Raw genomic sequence first — 23,664 nt, 5'->3', positions numbered from 1 at the left:
TTTATACTGCTTAATAGATTGTTCCTTTTAAATACCACGTGGTTTTGAGAAGGAGAACAATTGAACAATCTAACAAAGAGTAATCTTATAGCGGTAATCAAAGAGTAATCAAGGGAACCAAGGTTATAGCGGTAATCAAAGAGTAATCAAGGGAACCAAGGTTATAGCGGTAATCAAAAGAATGTAATCCAGGGACAAAGGCCAGACATGGAAAACAGGCATACACAACAAAGATTATGAAGCAACTAAAATCATACATACAAAGTAACAAAAGTAAATGGGCAACTCGGACTCCACTAAAAACTGGGAGCATGGACAAGGTGCACTGGTTAGCGTCAACACCCACCGAGTTATTCATAAAAGTTCGTGTCCGTGGTAGTCGAAAGAGGAAAGGAAAACTGACAGGTTGAACAAATCAGTTTTCATGGCTCAGATGGATACACCGTAGCGATCCACGAGTTCGTGATGACAAACTGAACTAACTATACACAGGTATAATGTTATAGCGATGCCGTCTTCATCATTCGTAAAGACTTTGTTTCCGGACCTATGCAACTCAATGTTTTGATACCTCATAGAAAATGAAATTGATTTAATCAGGATTCATTTGGATTTTTTTTAACATGAACCGTTTAGATATTGCATGGGGGGTGTCAATAGTGCTCCGTCTACTCAGTAATGGGGAGGTAAAAGATCATTATTAAGGGATAAGTTCAATCAGTCGCCACTTACTGGATAGTGACTTTGGTTCTTGTATGTTATCCTTTAAACTGGAATTCAGTTATAAGTCAATAACTTTCAGGAGTCAAAGCAACTTTTCGTATTTTGAAAGATTTTGAAATGTTAGAAAATCAATTGATTTTTACAATTGTCCAAAATTTATAAGTTGCCTTTAAATCACATGGAGGGTGTACAAGTTGCATAAATATTTACAAGCTATGATATCGTATGTTGTCACTAAGATATATTGATAAAAATGAAGTTTATAAGAGTCAAAGATCACGGGGAAGGGGGGGTCACTTTCTGTGCCGATGGAATGGGTCTATTTTCCTAGAGTTGAAATATGTGATTGAGTCATTAATTTTCTACTTTCCTATGTGAATGGGTTGTCATTTCTGAGCTGTACTATATGCTATACAATATTGCTAAGACTGCAAACTTCCTATTAACACCAATTTATCTTAAATTAGTGTCTTCTCTTATCTTCTCTTAATTAATATCGACGTGGTAGAATATATAAATGGGTGTGTATTTTGTACTGAAAAATATATGAATGGGACAGATTTTTTTTGCTTGACAAATATATGAATTGGGATGACCTTTTTTAATAAGGTAAAAAATGAATTGTACAACACAGGTGTAATTGAAATTATCGAGGAAAGTCATCAAGAATCTGTTATAACAAATTGGACACTTGTTTAAATAAAAATGTAACATATTAGCCAACAAATGGTGAAGGTATAACTTATATTTATCTTTTTCTACTAATTTAAAGAAATAATAACTATAATACACACAGCACTGAAGAGATATGAATCCTCAAGTAACAAGTAGAATCTATAGAATTGCACTAGAGAAATGCTCAGTTCAATATCGGTCCAACGCATCAGAGATTTTTCACAGTAGTGATATGCACAGATAATATGAAAATGTCCTAAAACCTCTCATCAGGAAATGCTGTAAAGACTCCATAATACATGCATCACCATTTATATAAAAACAGGGATTATTTAAGTATATTACGTTTATATAATTTATTATTAACCAACTACTCAGACTACGTTAAAATATGTCAAAAACTGACCAACTGCTATGAATTCAAACCGGGCATCTATACGGGGACAATGTGGATCAAACCAGGACCAATACCGCATCATAACTTCCGGTTGTTTAACTATTTTCAAGGTTACAGTAAGTTTGACCTTTTTTCTAAACCCAAGTTACACAGGTTACATCTCAATATTTAATATTTTCCTTGGACTGTTCCTCAGTTTTCAGGCCATTTTTATTCAGGTTACGTGGGTACACAGGTTACATTAACTATTTTCAAGGTTACAGTAAGTTTGAATTTCTTTCTAAACCCAGAGGGAATTTTTTATCACATATAAAAAAGTAATTTTGGCGATTTTGATTTCTGATTTTTTTTTTGGGCCCGCATTTAGCATATTAGTGATATTCATTTTAGTAATAGTAAATGTAATATTGTAATTATTAATTATTTAGCTCAATTTAACTTGCTGCTAATTTCTGGCAAACAATAAATGTTTAAATTTCTTTGAATTATTTATGAGCCATAATTTTACTGGTTACAATGCTTACATGGGTTACATCTCAATATTTAAAGTTTTCCTTGGACAGTTTCTCAGTTTTTAGTGCATTTTCAGTCAGGTTATGTGGGTACACTGGTTACATGGACTATTTTTAAGGTTACAATAAATTTGAAGCAAAAATGCAATGGAAGTAAACTCAGAAACGTAATTTTACAACCCTGACCGTACGCAACTGAATGCGTAAGACTTAAAATACTGTAACAATAAAATTAGTAAAAAAATAAACTGAAAACTATTCATTAACATATACAATTAATATGTATCAACTTCCATTCACAAATATGGCAAGAAATGTGTGCAAAATCCAATAGATCAACTTTTGTAACTCCTATAATAGGTATGGTTACAACCAGTTACATGGTCACATTTGTACACATTTAATCGAAAACCTTGCTTCAACTTGTTCCCACAAACCTTAAAAAATAGAAAAAAAAACTCACAATGGACGTGTGGATGACATTTGTCATACGCATGTGAAATGACCTGTTTACGTACAAAGAGAGATAACTCTAGCTGACCAGATTGACTGTGAAGGAATAGTACCCCAAAAAATGAATAAAAACAATTAAAAAACACATAATTCTACTTAAACTCAGTATAGGCGAAGATTAATTTAGGATACAAACACGCACACTGGGACTAATATAAAACTGTTAGTTATAGTTAATCCCATATGCACAATTGTTTTTAAAAAAGATTTTTTCATTCGCGAATTTAAAAACTCGAGTTCGAAAATGCAATGTTACTTTTAGCTACAAGCAAAAATAATGTATTTCTTTCCCCGTTCATTACGACCCCCGCAATTTCTGGCACAAAGGAGTAAGTAGTGGTTTTTGAGCTTTTGAACTGCAACAAATGAATGGATCGACATTTATAGTAGACACACATTGTCGTTGGATTCAATAAAATCCAGGTATGCTGTAATTCATTGCTGTTTCATTCGTGGGTGTGCAATGGGATATAAACGAACTATAAAAATCAATGTAATTATTTATGCTGTTACATTAACTTTCAAATCCTGGGTAGATGTTTCTTTTATATAACCCAAAATGGCCCTAAAGACTAAAATATTGTATGACAAGTCACTTCGTGGCATTTTATAATTAACATATTAATACATGTACTCACGAATTAGTGGATTTGAAAATTCACATACTGGAAATCCCTTTCCACCGTCTTACTGATTTTATTGGTCCCATAGTATTTGGAATTTCCCTATACCAAATAACCCTCTTCTTTTATTGTCGAATTTTTTTTATATGTCAGATACAAATGTACATGTATTTATTTAACCTTGAAACAAGGATTTTTAGGCTAGTCATTACCTGCAGATGTGACTTCGTGTCATTTTGTTTGTAATTGGTGGAAATGTACATGTGCATGTACATGTAAATCAATTACAATAACACAAACAAGACATGTCTGTAAAAATTGTGATACAACTCGTATTATCAGCCAATGTTGCACTATACAAATGGGATTTAGGTGCATTGTTTCGTACGCAAAACTGACCTGGTCTAATTTTGTTAAATTTACTAATAAAAAGTGAAACCTTGGTGGAAATATTGATTGTGGGTTGTAGAGCATTCGTACATAAATAGAAGCAATACTTGTGAAGGTAAAGAGGTGTAAAATGCATGCTTTGAAAGCTATCCAGAAAGATTCAGGTCCTCACCGGATTGTATTCTCTTCCCTGCACCAACAGGCTCTTTTTCAAAAGCAAAATTTTTCATGAACTTTAAAATGAGGAGAGAAAGGTACACTTTTTAGTTTTTTAACAATAATACCATGCCAACCTACTTTTTCTGGCAGTTTTTACATGTAAGTGCCTGATATTTTGGAAAACCTGTTTTTTGACAATTAATTTTCAGAAGGCACCCAAAATTTGTTATGAAAACTGATGCATATTTTTATTATGTTACCATGGCTACAGATTTTCATAGCAAAATAGAAAAGAATATCCATCTTTTTTTTTGGGGATCTCCATAATGTAAGGTTTTGAAAAATATACACTTTTTACAGGAAAAAAATGTTGGATTTGCTTGTTTAAAGACCAATTCAAAAAGTCAGAACAAAATAGTAAGTGATAATACTTTCTGTCTTACTTCAGCAAATATTTGAACTATTTGAAGTATGATATTCACACAGAAATATATACATGTGTAATATATACATGTGTAATGTGAAACCACCCCAGAGGAAACAAGGTAAAATGTAGAACTATCCAGGGCAAACACAAAATAAGGCAACACCATTCTACTGAGAAATAATTTTTGAGCACTTAGCCCAGCACTACAAAATTTTAAAGATACTTAAGTCTGAGAATATTTAACTTCCATGATCCAGGTAAATGAAATTTCAAAGGTCTGAGGACTGAAATTGATGGCCTGATAAGTTTTTTGGGGATTGTTTTAAAACGGCTTTGTACACAATGGTTTTACAGCAAGGGGGCAAATTCAAAAATCAATAGCCAGCCCACAGGAAAACAAGTGATAAACTTGAGAATTATTTCTTACACAAGCCTTGAACATTTTTGGAAAATGCTGCATTACCATATACAAAAACAACATGTAGTTTGAAAGTTGCAATAGATATCGAGTTGGTTTATGAATCTTCATGAGAAACTTAAGAGTACCAGTACATTAAACTTCCCCAGTTTCTGAAATTAATTCACAAAGGGAAAAAACTAGGGAACAGTGGGTGCATGAAAAGAAATGGAAATTTCTTTTTCAATGCATTTATTCCCTATAACCTTGGTTCCCTTGATTACTCTACCAATACATGATCCAGTTACCAATAAACAGGATTTCTAGTAATAATCTTTATAGCTGATCTGATCAGAAAGATAGAATACCGTTTGGCTAGATCCTTTAATCTCAGTTTCCGCTATATAGATGATGTATTATCTTTAAACAATCCTAATTTTGGAGATTTGATACATCGCATCTACCCAAAAGAACTTGAGATAAAGGATACTACAGACACTGTGAAGTCAGCCTCATATCTTGACCTACACTTAGAAATCGATGGTAAAGGAAAACTATTGACCAAACTTTACGACAAACGTGATGACTTTTCATTCAAAATTGTCAACTTTCCTTTCATCTGTGGCAACATCCCTTCGGCTCCTGCGTATGGAGTATTCATATCGCAACTCATACGTTATGCCAGAGCTTGCTGAAACTACGCAGACTTTTTGTATCATGCTAGAACTCTAACAAATAGGCTTTTGGAACAGGGTTATGTTGCTACAAGATTGAAGTCATCACTACAGAAGTTTTATGGTCGTCATCATGAACTCGTTGATCGTCATGGTGTATCCATCAGCACCTTGAAAACTGATTTATTCAACGGATCATAGTTTTCCTTTCTTCGTTTGTCTACCCTGGACTTGACTTTATATGAGCAACTCGACGGGTGTTTCTAGAAAAGCAGAGAACGCTTACCCTACCGGTGCACCTGGTCCATGTTCCCAGTTTTTAATGGAGTCTGAGTTGCTCATTTACTTTTGTTACTTTGTATGTATGTATGATTTTAGTTACTTTATTTTCTTTGTTGTGTATGTCTGTTTTCCATGTCTGGTCTTTGTCCCTGGATTACATTCTTTTGATTACCGCTATAACCTTGGTTCCCTTGATTACTCTTTACAAGACATACATGTAGCAATACATTGTATATACAATATGTAGATGTTTAAATATGTTAGTTTATAATGTTTGTTAATTTTTTTTTGTCTTTTAGCCATGGAAGATGGCAGCCTTGAAATTGAAGAAAATTCAGAGGAAGTTTCTATTGTAATTAAGGATGAAAATGACGTTAATCTCAGATGCCCAAAAAAATTTCTTGTTGAGAAGAGTGATTATTTCAGTGCTATGTTTTCCTCAGGGATGGTTGAAAGTCACAAAAATGTTGTGGAGATTAGAGAAGTTGACTTAACAGTTATAAAAACATTGATAAACTATATTAAATCTGATGTTCTGAGGTTGTCACAAGACAATGTTTACAGTATTTTAGAAGGAGCATGTAGATTTCAGGTATATGTCTATTCCTCAAACATCCATATACATGTAACTTCCTAAACTATTTGTTGTAAAAATGTTCAAGTGGACAAAGACTGGTAAAAAACCAGATACAATGTATGTCAAAGAAGTTGTTTGTTCCTTCTTTAAGTTTGAGTAAACCAATTTTAAAAAGTTAAGATTATAATATGAATGTAAACAGTTTCTGGTGTCTCAACTGAACAAAGTATTTGCACAGTTATGTATCTAATATTTCCATAGTAAGTGAAACATAAACTTTAAAATAAAAATTTCTCTGATCCGAAAACTTGATTTTTGACAAGAATTTCAAAAGCTGCTATGTCCATGCCACATTCTATATACATGCACATACATGTACATGCACTTGCATCTTATTGAAAAAATATCAGATACAATGTACGTATGTATTCCAACGCTTAATTTACCTTTTTCAGATAAGAAAAGCTATAGGACAGTGTTGTGAGTTTCTTGAGAACAACTTGTGTCATTCCACTTGCCCAGCAACAATAGAATGTGCCATCTCCTATCATTTAGAAGGGGTGCTGAAAGTTGCCAAAAGACACATGCAACACTACTTTAGACAGGTGGGTTGGATAACTTTTTAAAGCACTGACCAATTTTATATTGAGGTTGAACCTGGGATTGTTTTGAAAAAAGAAATACTCCAAGTTTGGGCAAAAATTATTTGATTACTCAGCCATGGACAGAAAGACAAATTATGATTCAGTATTTCCCTTATTACTTAACAATGTTCATGTAGTTTTCAAATACATTTTTAAACTCTGGCTGCTGCTGAAAGAAAATATTACTTTGATATATATTATTTTAGTGCTCATTGGAAATTAATTTTCAAACTCAATATAAAATACTAGCCCCCCACCTCCCCCTAAAGGAGGAGAAGGTCAATGCCTTAAAAATATCAGTAGCTGCTAAAGTAAAAAAAAAGATAAATTCTTCAGAATTCCTCAAACATGGTAAAAGATTTGTTTTGTAATAATAAATAACATGACTGTTACTTAGTTATTACATAAACATGTACATTAACCAAAATAAAGTTAATATCAGATTGATGCTTAGTTATGGCAGTTATTCATGATGGCAACAGTGCAAAACTTCACATATATAAACATATACATAAACATTTTTTTACGTTTATATTTTCAGTTATCATGTGCTACTTTTTTTGTATTTTTTTAACAGTTCAAAAGGCAAACCATATTGTTTACATCTGGGCACAAGTATATTTATCATACATAAACATTCACAAAATTTTTCAACCGATACAAGGATTAATATGTGTTGGCATCTCTCACCCTTTGTTTTACTGTAATATTCTACACAAAGTGTGGAAGGCTAGATTACTCACTCAATAAGTTAACTAAACCATTGAATAGGCTCATTCCTAATGGATATAGTTATGCTATTGTTGTCAAATCATTAAGGATAACATTTTTTTGTATTAACATTGATTTGCTCATAGAAATATAAATACTATATTTTAAAGCAGTTTTTGGCTTGACATGAGTTGTGTCCTTATTGTATGACTTATGATGTGCTGTGATTTTCAACCCTGCATGGGAAGAATTGAGATTGATTTTACATACGATGGGGATATAACTTTTTGTAGGTTAAAACTGGTCCGGAGCTGGCATGTCAGTTAACTTCTAGCAGTTCTTAGTTCGTACATTTGTGTAATTTATAATCAGTCTCTTTATTTCCATTGTAACAGGGGACTCCGACCTTTTTGAACTGATATTTAGGTGTGTTTTATTGTGTAATATTTTTTTAATTGTGGCCAAGGTGAAGGTTGTGATCACACCAATGTTCTTTAACCCTAACACATTTTTTGTGTCTGTCCCAATTCAGGAATTTCTTGCCTCTCTATGTCTTGTTACTCTTTTACCTCTAGTTTATTTTTATATTACTTGAGTATATAGGGGCAACTCTTTCCCTGTACCTGTGTATAATGATGTTTTGGGGCCAGCTGAGAAACATCAAAGACTTGAAAATTGGTAGTTCATGTTCATGTTCTGAAATGCATTAAATATCTGCCTTAGAACTAAAACAATGATCAATAAATCCATCAATATACATGCAATTGTATTGTATGAAATCATCTCCACCTCTGAACACTTGAATAAAAAAGTCTCAGTAAGGGCATTTAAGTTTAGAACACTTTGTTCTTATGACCTTAATATTCTTGAATAGTCATGCCAAATTGCCTGAAATGCCTTGAAATTTCATGATTATTTTCAAATACATGTAACTTAATTTCAGAAGTAACATGCTTTCTGATTGGATAAAAATTTGTAATGACTGTGACATCATCAAAATTTTTTTAATGGCTTACTTGTTGAATAAAATAGATACTTAAATTAAATTATAAGGAGTGACTGTTATGCTTTTTCGGTCAATTTGAAATAACCTCAATTACTCAAGACTAAATAGGAGCTAAAGTATATATTTGCATATTTTCTTTCTATGAGTGACAAATACTGTGTACAAATAGAAATGTTTGCTGTTTGACTGTAGAATAAAAGATGTTACATATTTTTTTCTTGCAGGTTGTATTGACAGAGGAATTTCTATCTATAGAAATGCAAACCCTTAGAAATATATTACAAGAAAAAGCATTGAATGTTACCTCAGAGTTGGATGTTTATAGAGCTCTAGAATGCTGGATTGATGCTGACAAAGCAAATAGGTTGTGCTATTTAGATGAGATGCTTTTATTAATACACGAAGAAGATATTCCAGATTTAGCTCAAAATTTGCCAGAACTAAAATTCCTCAGAACAAAGTTGCATAAATGTAATGGTGAAGACTCAGGAAGTTGCAAGAAACAGGAGACTACTTTATCAGGAGACATGAATGAAAAGAGAATAGTGAAACCAAAGGTAAGGTTCAGCAGATAGTGTCCCAGAAAAAAACTTTCTGCTACATATTGTATACTGACTTGGTGAGGATAAAAAATAAAAAACATAATGAATAGCCATAAATCTCTGTATAACAATGGTCTTTGGCACATATTTTTGGTATAGCAGAAATAAATTAGTACAAACCTTTTTCAAAACATGGAAACAAGGTACACAGCAAAATGTGCCACATATCAGCTGTACATATGATAATTTTATGGTACAGATAGTCACATGATTATCATGTGATTCTCTTTTACATTGTATGCATTTAGCTTAGAAACATATGACAATCATTTGTTTGTGAAAAACATAAGATAATCATGTCATGCTCAGTTGTGATTCTCATGTGTGGCACTTTTGGTCTGTGTATTATCAAAATGAGTAGGTTGACAGTATTTATTTACATGTAGCTACTACTACTAAGGGGGTTTTTAACATCCTTGACTACCCTGTTGGGTCTTGCATAGTCAGGAAATTTAGCTATACACTAATCCAGTATATATATATATATTGCCCTGATACCAACAGACCAAGATCAGTTAAAAAAATAATAGTATTTCATGAATTACAATTTTATCTGTAAAATAGAAAAAAAAAATATAGGAAGTTTGTGTCAGCAGAGTTTAGCACTAATTAATCTAAACACTGAAAAATTAGTTTTGCCCAAAGTAGAGCGCTATTGAATTCAGCTTTCCAGTTATCCTTTTGTATGCCCTTAACACAGGAAAATTGCAGCATGTGTTTTCATATGGATCAGTATGGTAAATACATGTTTTTTTGTGCAGTAAAAAATACATGAAATCAGAAGTTTCGAAAACCATATAAAAACCATTATCTTTTCATTTATTAAATCATATTGAAGACATATATTAAAAATAAGATTTGTATTTCCTTGTTTTTCATGAATTAATTTGTTATTCAGAAACTAAATATCTTACAAACGTAATCAAGGGACAAAGACCAGACAGAGAAAACAGACACACACAACTAACAACATAAAATAACCAATCTAATTAAGATTAGATCCATCAATCATTTCATTCTATCGCTGGATGTAAGATCTAACTACACTCCATTCTACTTTCTGTTCAGATGACCTACATGCAGTGACTGAATGGAACAATTGATTTGATTTTAATTAAGTTGTAATATAACTAAAATAATATGTACAAAAAAAACAAAAATAAATGAGCAACTCAGACTTCACTATAGACTGGGACCAGGTGCACTGGTAGGGTAAACGTCCTCTGCTTTTCTAGAAATACCAACCGACTTGATTTGATTTCATTCAAAGTCAATGGTCACTTCAGCTCTGGTCTTTTTTTACAGTTTAGAGAGGTACCAGAAGAACTTCTCTGTATTGGACTGAGAGTGATAAGATATGATGAACGACAAGTAATATGGTTTGACCCAAGAATATTCAGGATTGATTTTGAGAATAAATCAAGTATACTGAAAGACAATATTGTGACCACGATGGAAGGTGTTTTGACCAACACTGAAGGTCATGGTGGTTACAGTGTGTGTGTTCTAAATGGTAAATTACAATGTATCTAAAAGCCTACACTGTTTAAACTGTAGTGAATTTGTATTTGAGGGTTTGAAAACTGTAAAAATACGTTCTGTTAACCCTTGTCATGCTGCGCTATTCTGGATTGACCCTGGTTCCGCTTTATTGGTTCTGGCAGTGGTAATCTTAGTTTAGGAAAGCACAATTTGTGTCCATCTGCAAGCAGCACGACTGTGCTTTAAAATGGGCTATCTGATCTAGAGTCTGTTAAAAAATAATGACGTGAGAGCTGAAAGAAGAGGTCATGAGTTTCTGTTGCCCAAAAAAAGTGAGATTTTTTAGGGAGTAGGGGTCATTTCTCGGCCCCTCGTCAGAGGAGAATTAATCTAAAGTGCTCTATTTTGCATGGTATCTAAATAAGAATGATGTCTGTCAGCACCATTTTTATGTTGACCCTTGTATTGACTACTTCCAGTTATAGGCCAAACAGAGGCCAAAAATTGGAATAAATCCTGATGTTTTCACACAAGTGACTCTTCAGGGGACTCCCGACCTCCATTTGGGACTTTAACGAACCTTATTTGGCTTCAGTGGCCTTAATATGGTACAGGCTATAGGATGAATGTGCTTTGGTTCCTGTTTTGCTCCTGTTGAACCCCACATGTAGCAAAAATGGCCGGAAATGGACAAAAATAACTTTTTTCAGAAACAAGAGTTACTGTTTCTAATGGCTAGAAATTTGTTTGTCTATCTAACTATAATAGAAATGTTTTCTTAATAGTGGTAATAGTGCTAGTGGTATTGTGGCATTGTAGATTGTACCTATTTAGAATGTTCATGGTTAATTTACTTATATAATGATATAATGGCGTGACAGTGTATTATTTGTAGTTTTTCAGTAATACTGTACATATAGAATATTATTGAAGTTTTTTCATATGAAAACATGCCATATCAACCTAGGGACATCCATACTTAGAGCTTACCTAAGGTCTTAAATAGGTCAATGGGTTGTTGTTGTATGTACATATGTATAATACACATCAGTTTCTGTTTTTGTGTTTGTTTGAATACTAAAAATATTTCAATATCAATCATGTTTGTTTGTTTGTTGGGGTTTAACGTCCGAACAGCAATATTTCAGCTATATTCAGACGAATATCAATCATGAGTTACATGTATCAGTCCTTTGGGGTTTGTTACAGATTTTTTCCTTGGGCTGTTAAGGGCCTTGAACACATTTGTAAAAGTCCCATATTTTCTATTAAGCATGCAATGAAAATGAATATCTTTAGCAAGTACAGACTTACCTGTCTAAAGTGACCTTCCAAGGAAGAGCAAACTCATGGTCATTAAAGACAGGTTACCTTTATCTACAGGTTAATTACAAGGGGGATAATTTAATCACAGTTTATGAAGAAAGGTTATGGTTGAATACATGTGTTGTCTAAGACAGATTTGACTGTAGTATGATACATTGTGTGTATATATATATTGCAGGTAAAGATATAGTAGTATCTGGAGGTGAAGCTGTGATTGGGAAGAACACTTGGGACTTTGGTGTTTATTGTTTCGATACATTTACACAGAAATGGAGCACACTTACACAGCTAAAGAGTGCTCGACGCCATCATGCATCCTGTACTATAAATAACTCTATCTATATGATTGGTGGTTTCGGCAGGTTCCGTGTCAAATTGAATTCTATGGAGAAATATGACTGTGATACAGGTATTTATTTGAATATGATTGATAGGGCTAATGTTAAGTTAGTAATAAAGGTTTGACCACAGTACTTGTTGAACGAAATTCCAAGGCATCTTTTAAATCCTTTTAAGATAGATCATACCTAATATTTCTAGTAGTTAGATTTTCCCACAGATGACCTTAAAAAAAAACATAGGTCACCAAACTTGATTTCAAGATAACTGAGCATAAAAGACAATTTTTTACATTTTATATGGATTCTGTAGGGAGTTTTCACTGTTTCCCATACTCTAAAAAAACTGGTTGATAAGGTTTCTTAAAAATTTATCTAAAGAACAATTAACTGACATTCTTTCATATTTCAAAAAGAAAGTTGGGGTTCCTGATCTCTTTTTCTTGTAACGGTTAAAAAACTAAAACTACCATTACATATCTAAGGAACTTTTTCTCGCCATCGCCAATTATTTACCCTGTAAAAGAATTTTCCTGCCAATTATTTCTCTTTAAAAAGGGCTTTTTGTAGTTCATATTTGTAATTTTTATGTAAAAATTCTTTTAAAATATTTTAATTATATTACATGTATTTTTACATCATTTGAACACTAGTAGTTAATTGAAAATATATATGTCCGTATGATTTTGCAAGATGACAGAAAAGAATGCTTTGTATAAAAGGTATTATCTACCATAACACAAAGCACATGTATAATATGAGAAATTATTTGGAACCATAATGAACAGCTGCATATGAAAATGTCTTCATGTCTCTTAAATGGAAAGTAGTGATTTATTAAAAAAAAATTGCTGCTCCGTTCAAAGAGCTGATCAATAACAAAAATATAAAAACAAAAAAAATACAGTAGTAGGGTAAAAGAACAATAGGGATTTAAAGAAGAAAATTTAGCCCTGCTATGAAAATTTGTTCACAGTTTTCATCATTTGGGTCATGGCAATTTAATTTTGAAAAATGTGCATCACTTGCCAAAACTACGCAGACTTTTTGTATCACACTAGAACTCTAACGAATAGGCTTCCTGAACAGTGTTATGTTGCTACAAGATTGAAGTCATCACTACAGAAGTTTTATGGTCGTCATCATGAACTCGTTGATCGTTATGGTGTATCCATCTGCACCATGAAAACTGATTTATTCAACGGGTCATAGTTTTCCTTTCCTCATTTGTCTACCCTGGACTTGACTTTTTATGAGCAACTTGGCGGGTGTTTCTAGAAAAGCAGAGGACACTTACCCTACTGGTGCACCTGGTCCATGCTCCCAGTTTTTAGTGGAGTCTGAGTTGCTCATTTGCTTTTGTTACTTTGTATGTATGACTTTAGTTACTTTATTTTCTTTGTTGTGTATGTCTGTTTTCCATGTCTGGTCTTTGTCCCTGGATTACATTCTTTTGGTTGCCGCTGTAGTCTTGATTCCCTTGATTACTCTTTTGAACTACCAGTACTTGTATAATGATCTCATTGAAGTAACAACTGCATTATCATGATTATTATTGATGCTGTCCAACAAAACTATCTTCACAGTAAAACTAATTCCTTTGTAGATGAATGGTCATCTCTAGCCCCAACACCAAGCCATGGTTTCCACAATGCAGTGACAGTTCTTCAGGATAGAATATATGCCTTATTCTGCAGTAGTGCAATGTTTTCATATGCTCCTGAGCTGGATACTTGGACAAAATTACAAATGAAGAATAAAGTTGATGGTGGAATAGCATTTTTAGGTGCTTACACATACAATGATAGAATATATGTAAGGGCAAGCCATGATTTGATTCATATATTGGAACTAAGGGAAGAAAGTTTTTTTGAACTGACTAAAACCTACACAAAATTTACAAGAAGGAATGATGAAAGTGTTGGAAGTCATGTCTTGGGTGTCACCCTGTGTAACAATGCCGTGTATTGCTTCAAGTCAGATGATGGCACAGGTCGTCTGACTGATGTTCTAAAAATAGATTTGACCTTAGGAACTCAGAATGAAGAAGATGAAACACAAAAAAGTGAAAGAAGGAAATTTGATGATGATGAAGATAGTGAGGAAGACAATGATGTACAGATATTTATGCAGAACCAGTTAGATTTTGTTAGTGTGCCAGTATATTGAGATATTTTTAATTACTGGCAAGGTGTTATTGTTGTGTGTGCTGTCATCAGGGAATTACTTCAATTAGTCATTTCAAAGTCCTCCCAATTTGATAGAGGACAATTTTTTTTTCAGTAGTGTTTGATTTTTTCCTCCCTTGTACATGTATCTAAAATTGGAGTATTACAAGAAGGAATTCTCTCAATATGACAATTTTTCAGTACTTCTAAAGTGGTTGAGATCCTTACTCCTTAGCCATATGCGTTTTGTATTTTAAAGACCAACTTTTTTATAAATAAAGTTTCAAGGGTACTTACTATCTTTCTATAATCATGTTTTCAATGGTGGGATTTTTTTATCAGACTTCATACTCTATTTTAGCTCCCTTGGCCCAAGTTGTTAATAAAACCATGCCTTAATACAGTTTCATTTCTTGAAAAAAGTGTATAATATATTTGTGTAATTATTCCATTTCATTACTAAATATATCCAATACATTTCTCTTTTTTTTATTTAGGCACAGACCATTTTTTAGGAGGTGGTGGCTGGGATTTTAATTGTAGAAAATAATTGAATTTTTTCAGCAGCAGGCAGAGTTATTTTTTTTATTTGAAAATCCACATTGTTAAGAAGCTGGGGGAATATTGAATCATAATATATTTTTTGCTCAATTTTAGAATAACTTCAATAGTGTGACTAATGTCGGTGCCTTATGAATGAAGATTTTCATGATAGTGAAACATTGAAAGATTTGGTTTCTCTTTTTTTTTCATCACAGAAACCAGAATGGAATGCTTGGAATAGGATTTATGTCGTAATAACTAGAGACTTGGAGCTTTTAGTACATTGTATTTTGCTTATACTGTGAAAGTACTTTTATTCGTGGATTAGGGAAGAAATACAAGTTCATGAATTCTTGAATTCATGGTTTTGAGGTTTTCAGTATACACATAAATGGAAATCTCCTTTTCGTTGAGAATCAAATCTCGTGGTTTCAACTACCCACGAAAACCACAAAAATTGGAACCCTGCGAACACAAGTACTTTCACAGTACGCTAGATTTCCTACTTATTTCAGTGTTATCTTTTGTAAATTATATCATTTATTATACCTAGAATTGATATATTCATGTTATATTGGCATTGTTAATGATTAATTTCTGGTATTTGGTGGATTTTGTCAAATGATTGGTTCTATGGTATTTTTTTTTACAGATATAGAAGGCATGTGATGAAGCATGATTTTTCTTCCTGTTTTGTGAAACTGAAAATCTGTGTAAATAGATTTCTTTATAGTAGGTTGTTTAGAAGAAATGAGATCAGGTAGGGTACCTATACATTTAACAGTGCATACAATTATGATGTATGGTTGATAGAGTCTGTCATCACCTTCAGGTATGTGTCTAAAGATTTAGAAAGTGGGGGTTCCAGGCTATTTTTTGCTCACTTTCCCTAATTTTTGCACAATATTAACAACAAAAGGATTGGGTTCCAATCCCAGGATCTCTCACTGCTCTGATTTAATGACTTATCACTTGGTGATTTGCCTTGGGTAGTTAATTGGACAATGGAAAATGTGATTTTGAACTTTCTACCAGACATGCATGGATTCAAATATATTTAACATTGTATGCAATTTTGAATTATGTGAATATTTCCATTTTTTTCCCCTGAACAACATCATTGTATGTGCTGTAAATGATCACTTTATACCTCCTTCTTTTTAAAGTAAAGAATTGAGATGGAATTCATGTGTTGTGACTTTGTATGCTATGATCTCGAAGTACTGGTACTTAAAATGTTACTTGATTTGTATATACATGTACATGTATTGATGATATTGTTAGGTTATACTGTTATATTTGATAATCAAAATCAGTTGTATATTTGCATGAATGGTGCTGTTCATTACTGTTACTTTTTTTAGCTGCTTTTCTTATCTTGATAATAAAATTCAAAAAATATGGACAATTCTGTGTATTAAAATGTAACTGTTAGAATAATATGGAAGGTCAACAGAATATCCATCCTAACCCAGTAATTATAAGCAGTTCTTTATAAACACCAAAGTGGTGTGGAAATGGTATGCCACAAATTTACATGATAGACATTGGAAGATATGTGAGACTTTCCTTATTCAGCTTGAAGAGCTCTACCAAAGTCTAAATTGGGTCAAAGTTGTCAGGCAACTCCTTGTTAGGTTTATTGGCATTGAAAGGCGAAAAATTATGTTTTACATATATCTCCATAACCGTAAGGTTTAACCAAATTCTGACGGGGGAGGGGGGAGGTAATAGTGTTCAGCATGAAGAGCTCTATCTGTGGTAAAATTTGGTGAAAATCTGTTGACCCATGTTGCAGTTATTGCTGCCCCTTTTGGATGTTTTTTGCTGTTTTTGATGCTATTATATGTACTACAAAAATCTTCTCAGAAACTACTATACAAAATTCAGTGAAAGTTGGTATGATTGTTTCTAAGGGTATCCTGCACAAAAACAACATTTGAATTTTTGATCGGTGAAAAAACATAGCTGTTGTTACTAAAAATACAACATGGGTCAAAATACAGTTTTTGTATACAGCTCAAAAACTGTTGAATTTAGCACAATTCTGATTAGGGTAATGTTGTTTCTTCACCAATAGAAAAGACTGACCTATGTCGAAATTTTCAAAATGATTTGTCACTCGATGTAGAAATTATGGCCCCTGGAACAGATATTTTTATTGTTTTTCATGTGTACAATTTATAAGAAGACCTCTGAAATCATGCGACAAAATTTTAACGAAAGTTGGCATTATTGTTTTTAAGGGTATCCTGCACAAACTGATTATTTAATTTTATTCATGGGTCAAAAAACAAATGTTCATGCACTTGTAAATAATTTAAAAGCATGCATTTTAGCATGCATAGCATTCAAGCATAAGTATTACAATTATAAGCAAAAATAATAAAAAGAGCAGAGATAAAAAACATGACTACTTGCATGCACTACATCTACATTCTGAGCCATTCCAGGACTGAACAGACTTTTAAATTGTTGGAAGCTACTTTCTGTCCCGAAATGTTCAGGAAAGCTGTTCCATAATACAGGAGCTGCATACCGAAATGAATTTTCGCTAAAAGAAGAAGTTCTTGCCCATGGGATATCTAAAATATTGCTGTACCTGAAAGAATAATTTGATTATTTTTTTTACTGACCAGGTTATTGAGACAATTTGAAGATAAGTTATTTAAAATGTTGAATGCTTCCAATGGCATGGTTCAGATGTGACGGATCTGTAATAGAGTAGGTAGCGGAGCTCTCTGTAATAAATCAAAATATGACGAGATGTTACCATCGTAGACAAAGCGGAAAGCCCGTTCCTGTAAATTCTCGATATTTTTAGTGTTAGTTTCCGAGCAGAAATGACAAGCCAAGAGGCAAAAATTAAAATTGCTAAGAATGAATATGAAAAATTATAATTTTATTATGCCTGGAAAGAAATGGGCCCAATCGTTAGAACACGGAATTGCTGAGCTGCTTTTCTACATATATTACCAATATGGTAAAGAAAATTCCCGTGCTTGGATCCACGTCTGCCATCGAACATAGACATTTGCAACCATAAGCACAAATTTTAGGGAGGGATGAAAAAATTAATATGCTGCTAAGCATTTCACCCTGATTCTAAATATCATCCATATGTAGTTTTTATTTCAAGTCAATACAGTGTCATCGTCTGGTGCTTGTGGTTATAAGTGCATTTATACTTCAATTGTTTAAAAGAGAACTGCATTGCAAGGTTCGTTTTTTAATCTATAGCTGGTTTTAGTCTGCATTCCCCGTTTGAAGGTTTACAATAGTATGGTATTCGTACCAAACAAGAGGTCCAGACTTAATTCCAGGCACAGGGTCGTTCGAATCCTCCCGACCCAAGTTTGATAATAAACACTCGTTGAGCGCACTAACAATTTAAAGAAAAACAGTAGGAAAGTGTTCTTGTAATTTTCTTATTCTTATAATTTTAAAAGTTTCGAGACGAATCAAATGTGTATGCTAGTAGAATGTACGCTGTCGTCTGTCCTGTTATTGTCTTCATTGTAACGTACATGTTTTGTGACGTTATGGACGCCATTGCTGTAAACGTCTGAAAGGAGGAACACATTGCCATCTACAGTTTCGGTTTTATTGAGTAATTGTTATTATGGCCAATGTTGAGAAATCTTTGATGATTGAAGAATTATCCGAGGAAAATGAACAGACAAAAAGAGATTCCAAAATTTCTTGGTTCGTGTGTTTCTGTGGCTGGCTGACCCAAGTTGTCATCTTGGGAGTCCTGCATGGCTTTGGTGTCTTCTTCGTTGAATTTGTGGAAGAGTTTAATGCAACTAATTCAAAAGCAGGTACATTTCATGTAAAATTAACATTGTCAAAATGTATATGAAATAATTTTTATTTATTTCTTTCTTATTTCATTTTTATTTTCATTTTTATGCGCCAAAAATGTTACGTCATAAAGTATTGTGTATGTTCCCATAGGAGTACAAACGCACAAACATGGCTGTCCCAAAAGATGAAAGCGTGAATGAAAACGAATCATCTGCAAAAAGTTCTGACTCATTAATTCATATCGGGAAGGGGGAAAAGGACAGTTTCATTTCGTGGATTGTGTGCGCGTGTGGATTTATTGCGAGGGCTATTATCGTGGGCGTGTTACATGGTTTTGGATCATTTTTCATCGAATTTGTCAAAGAATTCAACATATCTAAAGAATGTTCAGGTACAGTTTCTGTTATCGCTATATATATACATATATATATGTATGACTTTATATCGCCGTTACCTTTTCGACGTTCAATGTTGTGTTTTGTCCACGGATGTCTCCTTGTTTGACTTCGATCGGTACTTATACTTGTAAGTTTATTTTCAAATTTGATTAATATATATAACGAACGTGTATTTGTATTTTATATTTAAAAAGAATCACATTTTATTTTTAGCATGGGTTGGTTCCCTAACTTATGGACTCTCAATGACCTTTGGGCCCTTTGCGTCTTTGATGGTTAACAGATTTGGAAATAGAATTGTCATGGTGGTCGGCGGATTAATCTGCTCGGCTTCTATCTTGGCAGCGTCCTTTGTCCAGTCTATTGAGATGATGTTTCTTACATTTTCGCTGTTCTATGGCATCGGAACATGCATGTGTATCACACCAATAATGACGATTGCTACACAGTACTTCGACAAATACTTAACGATTGCCGTCGGCATTATAACAGCGGGGAGCAGTTTTGGTACCCTGATATATGCTCCTATGTCACAGGCATTGATCGATTCAATCGGATGGAGAAACACTTTCAGATGTTATGGAGGACTTTGTTCCATTAGTGCAATTTGTTCGCTGTTCATTAAACCAATTTCAACGCAGAAGAAATCTGACGAAGAAAAGTTGAAGTCTTCGCCCATGCGCCGTCTGATTTTAGATTTAAAACTGTGGAAGAACAAAGTCTTTGTAATATGGACCATGGCGATAACTCTAGTAATGTTTGGTTTCTACATTCCTTACGTTCATTTAGTAAGTATGTACATGTGTATAACGATATATTTAAGAAATAATGCATGTGGAATATGGTGTTGTATTCATTAAACCCATAGGCTTGGTCTTTATTTTTATTATTTTATACCGAGTTTTTTAACCGAGCGTTAGCGAGGTACGAAAAAACGAATATAAAGGCCAACCTAACATGAATCATTCCTATGCAAATGCCCGTGTCAAAACAACTTATTTTTGCAACTCAATCGCCCTTTGGTGAATATATCGGGCAATACATCGTTTGAAATTTAAAGGACGTCATATTAGAATCTATTTTTTTATATAAACTATGAAAATAGTATTATCATCAAAACTGCGGATTCATATGCGTCTACCTCGCACATAATTTTAACCACTTTGAGTCGGTAAATTTAAACATGCGGAATCAATGATTAATACCCAGCACAAAACTGATACAGCAAAAAAGTACAAAAATTAAGATACCAAAACATATTAATAGTTTCTTTCAAAAACTGATTTTAATATTTGACTTAGCAACCGATAACTGTAGCTGAAAAAATCCATCAGTATGTTCCTTGAAATACAGTTGTCGATCATTCGATTTACAGGTCGCTTATGCCGAGGAATGTGGATTATCACCAGAAGAGGGCTCCATATTTGTTATGATGCTTGGCGCCTGTACGGCTATTGGTCGCATCGTTTTTGGCAAGGTTGTCCAATATGGTTACCTCAATCGTCTACATATGCACCAGTTTTCCATGGTAATAACGGGGACAGGGGTGATGTTGCTCCCGCTGCTGAAGTCGTTTGCCGGTATATCTGCCTACGTCATCTGCGTCGGACTTGTAGATGGCTGTTATGTGGTTCTACTTCCGGTTTTAACGACAACATTGGTTGGCGTAGAGAACACCGTACTGGCTTGGGGATTTCTGGTCGGCACCAGTTCTATAACTTTTACGGCTGGACCACCTTTGGCAGGTACTAAACAAATATACGTGTTTATATAGTGGACCAATCGGACTAACTGGATGTTGACTACATTAGCAAAGTGTAACTTGTTTTGAGTAAATAATGCAAATAGATGTACGTTCTATACACATGAAACTCAATAGGCTTTCGACGTTTGCTTTGAAGCATTTATAAAAAGTTTTTTTTTAATATTAAAAGTGAAAAAACGGGAATTTTATTTTAATAGGGGCGACTAAGTAATGTGTACTTCTAAATTCATTTTTTTATTTATTTGAATAGGTGCGCTATTTGACATGATGGGATCTTATGATTTGGCATTTCACCTGGCTGGTCTGCCGATCATAGCTGGTGCCTTGCTTCTTTTTCTCATACCTTGGGCTCAGCAGACAGCTAAGAGCACTAACGTTATGATAGCAGTTAGTGAATACAAAGTGGCAGACGATTACGATTTAGCAGACGACATCCTCCGAGATGTGCCAAACCGAGAAAGTGCATCAACTGCAACCCTTACAAACTTCAATAGAGAGTCTCAAGTCAGATTTAAAGGTCAAACAAGATTTAGGACGAAGAGATACAGAGACCAGGAAACGTCGACGTCTCCAACTTCAGTTCAGGTCCCAACTGACATTAACGAAGCGTTGGTTATGTTCCATGAAAATGCAAGAATGATAGCGAAAATGTTGGAAAACACGACTGGACAGGTTGCACCGCAGTTCCAAACGAAAAATTCGAGGAGCGAAATGATGCAGGTATTTTAATGCAGAACTATGTTTTAAAACATGATATTGTTACTTTGTTGTCTCTTGGCCTTTTTATTTTGCACTCCTGTATACAATATTTTTACAGCTGTACAAGAATAATCAAGGGAACCAAGGTTATAGCGGTAATCAAAAGAATGTAATCCAGGGACCAAGACCAGACATGGAAAATACATACACAACAAAGAACATGAAGTAACTTAAATGCAAGTAGTTTAAAGATTTTATAATAGGTAACAATCAATTATTTAGATGAAATTAGTATAATCGAGTTAATTCTCGTTCAACCTGTCTTACAAAATATTGAACTTCGATTGGGTACATGCATGTATTTTTTTCAGAATGCCGGATGTGCTACAACAGATCCGATGCCGCATGGTGTCATAAGTATCATGTCAGTCCCCGGAGGAGTGGCTATAGGAACTTTTGGTGGAAATTTCTCTCAAACTACGCCATCGGAATCGACAAGTTCAAATATTTCAGCAAATCAGCCTCGAGTTCACGGTCAGTCTTCCGAGACTTCATCTATTCGTTCGAAGGCTTTTGAAGATCCATATCGTGTTGCCTCAGATGTGTTCAGTCCAACTCATTGTAAGATATACTTTCCCTATGTTCCTCCCGCTTCGCCTAGTACAGATAATAAACAAACGACCGTAACCAAGGAAGATGACATTTCCCTAAAATCATCCTTCCATTTAACGCTGTCTGATCAATTGATACCCAATGCAGGTTTAACTTCACCCGAGGAGCAATTACAACAAAATTCTGCTGCTGCTCAAAAACAAAATTTTGAAAACAACTATGTTCCTGTACCCATTGTTTCGCCCTGTTATGTATCACCACCACCTAAGCTTCAGGCGATCCCAGAGGCCACCAACCCACAAGAACGCATTGACAGCTCTGATTTTCGAGGTCATAGTTCCATTGCCGAAGATCAATGTCCATCATTGAAACCAAGTTCTTCGACGGTGTCCCGTGACTCTGAAACTCACCAATCACAGGGTGAACTCGATATGTTTACACATTTGTTTCAAGATGACGATGCTGTCTAGATCAACATTGGTCAACTGAGGAAAATAAACGGCTGCCTTTCAGAGATGAGGACCTTAGTGACACACATGAAAATCTCAATGTGAAAGAATTAATCAGAGATGAAAGCTTCGCTATTGTTTTATTACTGACTGCCTCGAGAAAAGCATGCAAGTCTTTGGGCCAGTCTGTGTGTCCATCTGTCAATTGTCGAGTTTTCGGCAGTTTTTAATTCGATAAAAGTCTTGGGTATTTTTATTTTGGGGGATGAGGTAAAAGTTATGCCGCCTAACTAGCTGGCTGTATGCGCTTTTACTATTGTTATTTTTCAGAAATCCCTTGTTAAATCAGAGGGCGCGTAGGGTAAGTGAGGGTGCTTACTTCTGTTTCTTTTTAATGCCAACAATATGAAAACAAATTTAAACAAGAACATGGGTATTAAAACAGCACATCAAGGTGCATTTCTAGTCTTGTCATTTATGCAGAAAGAAACGACTATTTAGTGGAAACGAACTTGTTATTGCTTGTGACGAATGTCACATTGCGTTTATGTTGGCTGCAATGGGAACTCCAGTCATGTTATAATTAACAGTTTTCCATCTATTTATGATCGATATTTCAATGAGCATGTACGTTTTTTTCCTTGTTACGAATTATGTTTAATTAAGATGTCACTATATAATTATATTTCGATCAATTATTTGGATTGAAATTAAACCAATAACACGCTTGGGCAAGCTGAGATGACATGGGAAAATATTGGAATA

General features: G+C 34.0%; 2 protein-coding genes across 4 annotated transcripts; both read left to right on the top strand.

Moving 5' to 3' along the window:
* The first annotated feature begins 3,102 nt into the window (after positions 1–3,102).
* On the top strand, positions 3,103–16,577 carry LOC148614303 (kelch-like protein 6). Of its 2 annotated transcripts, XM_088588372.1 has the most exons (8): positions 3,118–3,243; positions 4,353–4,409; positions 6,072–6,364; positions 6,805–6,954; positions 8,935–9,267; positions 10,618–10,825; positions 12,299–12,529; positions 14,065–16,577. In XM_088588372.1, exons 3-8 carry the CDS (start codon positions 6,074–6,076, stop codon positions 14,625–14,627), a joined length of 1,776 nt encoding a protein of 591 aa, XP_088444498.1. In that variant the 5' UTR covers positions 3,118–3,243; positions 4,353–4,409; positions 6,072–6,073; the 3' UTR covers positions 14,628–16,577. The 2 variants fall into 2 exon arrangements, with proteins under 2 accessions (XP_088444497.1, XP_088444498.1); XM_088588371.1 differs by lacking the exon at positions 4,353–4,409 and having other exon boundaries at positions 3,103–3,243.
* A 2,142-nt stretch (positions 16,578–18,719) lies between these two features.
* On the top strand, positions 18,720–23,579 carry LOC148614302 (monocarboxylate transporter 10-like). Of its 2 annotated transcripts, none has more exons than XM_088588365.1 (5): positions 18,720–18,990; positions 19,588–20,162; positions 20,750–21,119; positions 21,390–21,859; positions 22,210–23,579. In XM_088588365.1, exons 1-5 carry the CDS (start codon positions 18,792–18,794, stop codon positions 22,918–22,920), a joined length of 2,325 nt encoding a protein of 774 aa, XP_088444491.1. In that variant the 5' UTR covers positions 18,720–18,791; the 3' UTR covers positions 22,921–23,579. The 2 variants fall into 2 exon arrangements, with proteins under 2 accessions (XP_088444491.1, XP_088444490.1); XM_088588364.1 differs by lacking the exon at positions 18,720–18,990 and adding an exon at positions 19,139–19,367.
* The last annotated feature ends 85 nt before the right edge of the window (positions 23,580–23,664 follow it).

Source organism: Perna viridis, chromosome 6 (genome assembly GCF_037379345.1).
Source record: "Perna viridis isolate PV_CMFRI_1.1 ecotype Kerala chromosome 6, ASM3737934v1, whole genome shotgun sequence".
In the NCBI taxonomy this organism is placed as follows: Eukaryota; Metazoa; Mollusca; class Bivalvia; order Mytilida; family Mytilidae; genus Perna; species Perna viridis.
The sequence above is the reverse complement of the archived record's forward strand: the minus strand, read 5'-3'. Positions and strand labels throughout refer to the sequence as shown.

Bases quoted from the DNA above. Each gene is read 5' to 3' on its own strand.
- LOC148614303 (XM_088588371.1), top strand. From the start codon at position 6,074: ATGGAAGATGGCAGCCTTGAAATTGAAGAAAATTCAGAGGAAGTTTCT. The intron at 6,955-8,934 runs GTGGGTTGGATA...TTTTTCTTGCAG, and splicing joins TGCAACACTACTTTAGACAG to GTTGTATTGACAGAGGAATT. The intron at 9,268-10,617 runs GTAAGGTTCAGC...CTTTTTTTACAG, and splicing joins AGAGAATAGTGAAACCAAAG to TTTAGAGAGGTACCAGAAGA.
- LOC148614302 (XM_088588364.1), top strand. From the start codon at position 19,145: ATGGCTGTCCCAAAAGATGAAAGCGTGAATGAAAACGAATCATCTGCA. The intron at 20,163-20,749 runs GTAAGTATGTAC...TTCGATTTACAG, and splicing joins ACATTCCTTACGTTCATTTA to GTCGCTTATGCCGAGGAATG. The intron at 21,860-22,209 runs GTATTTTAATGC...TATTTTTTTCAG, and splicing joins CGAGGAGCGAAATGATGCAG to AATGCCGGATGTGCTACAAC.